At 65.4% G+C, this 1,689-nt stretch overlaps 1 protein-coding gene across 1 annotated transcript; it reads left to right on the top strand.

Annotated features, from left to right (window-relative positions):
* Positions 1–927: 927 nt before the first annotated feature.
* EMIHUDRAFT_253964 (hypothetical protein) lies at positions 928–1,487 on the top strand (the record flags this gene model as incomplete). Its single annotated transcript, XM_005781478.1, has 2 exons — positions 928–1,005; positions 1,068–1,487. The coding sequence occupies 2 exons, from the start codon at positions 928–930 to the stop codon at positions 1,485–1,487; spliced, it is 498 nt and encodes a 165-aa protein (XP_005781535.1).
* Positions 1,488–1,689: the final 202 nt, after the last annotated feature.

The raw sequence follows: 1,689 nt of genomic DNA, 5'->3' as shown, positions 1-1,689 counted from the left end.
CCTTGGGGAAAGAAAGAAACCCCCCCCGGGAACCCGGGAAGGCGGCCCCGTTGCCTTTGCCGCCCCGGCCAGGCCCCCCCCCAGGGGAAAGGGGGGGGTCCTTTGGCAACCCCCGGGTGCGGGGGGGGCATTTTTTTGGGGGCCCCCCCCCCCCCCCCCCCGCCCCCCAGCCCCCCTTTCCCCCCTTTCCCCCCCGCCCCAAACCCTTTTCCCTTTCCACAGCCCCCCCCCCCCCCTCCGACAGGCCACATCGTTGGCGCGGGTGCTATCCTCGGCTGCACGGCGGCGGGCTTCCTGGCGTGAGGTGCAACCGTCGCGCGCGCAAGGAGAGCGGCAGGGGGCTCTCAGCACGGCCAGGCGACGGCGAGGCGGGCGCAGTGCGTACAGTCTGCGCGGCTCTCGCTCGGCGCGGCGCCTGGTCTGCCGCAAGGTCCCCCGACCGGGCTCCCGCACGCGCGTTTCTTAGTGCACCAGTCCTCTCTGTGTCTCAAGACACAGCGACGTTTTGGCTTTTGCGGGGGAGAGACTTCGCTTGTGTCACCGACGTGCGGGTGCGCGAGTCGGAGCTCGTCGTTTTCGGTTTTGAGAGAGCATATGTGGAGAGAAAAGATAAGACCAAAATACAGGATAGTGTTCCAATTCACTCCGCCGGCACCTTGATTCCCGGATGCGCGTCTCCCCCTCCCCCTATGTGCCGCCACCCCCCTCTCTCCAAACCGTAACCAGCGTATAATTCCGTAACAGGATACAGGTCTCGCGCGAAAAACGCCCTAATCGAGCTGGAGTGTGGAGAGGGGCCCGCGCGCGCCCGGCCCCCAGCCGCACACGGGAGCGTGCCCTAGCTAGCGGGAGGCGTCAGACGTACTTTCGGCGTGATCCGTGAACAAGGACTTTCGGCGACGTCCGTTCCCTTGGACACGTCGACACATGGCACCGACGCAGCTCAGCATTGTGCTGGAGCGCATGCTCAACGAACTCGGGATAGCCGACCTCACGTTCGAGGCTGTGCTGGGGGGGGGGGGGGGGGGGGGCACCCCCCCCCCCCCAGAGGCCTATGTTGTAAAGAGCGCGGCCCGACGGACACAATGCCGGCTACTGACGTCGTCTCACCGGTGCCTTGGAACGACGTCAACTTCCTGATCGTCACCGATGTTCATTCTTGGATTGCCGGCCATCGGCACCCGGATCACACACTGGCGCTCGACGCGGACTATGGGCACGTGCTGTCCCTGCACGAGCGCCTAGCGGAAGTCGCAGCGGCCAGAGGCTGCGACCTCTTCCTGGTGCAGAATGGCGACCTCAACGACGGCACCGGATTCTCCCGGACGCCGCCCGCGGTTCTCGTGCCGCTGCTGCAGCGCATGCCATTCGATGCACTCACAACGGGCAACCACGAGCTGTACGAGAACGAAAATATCGACTATCTCGCGCAGCCTGGCGGGTTCATCGACTCGTGGAATGGAAGCTTCATCACCTCAAACACGTGAGTGCAACCGTCTATGCTCGTTCATCGCCCCCTGCCCACCTGCTCCTCTCCCGTCATGCATCACTCCCCAGCCTCCCCACGTCTCGCCGCTCGCTCGTAGACTGGACGCCGCGACGGGCGAGCATCTCGGCTCCAGCCACAAGCTGCTCGTCGGCCGAACCTCGCGCGTGCTCGCCTTTGGCTTCCTGTTCGACATGAGAGAT

The sequence above is a fragment of the Emiliania huxleyi genome, assembly GCF_000372725.1.
Source record: "Emiliania huxleyi CCMP1516 chromosome Unknown EMIHUscaffold_2001, whole genome shotgun sequence".
NCBI lineage: Eukaryota > Haptophyta > Isochrysidales > Noelaerhabdaceae > Emiliania > Emiliania huxleyi.
This window is presented reverse-complemented; position numbering and strand designations above follow the sequence as displayed.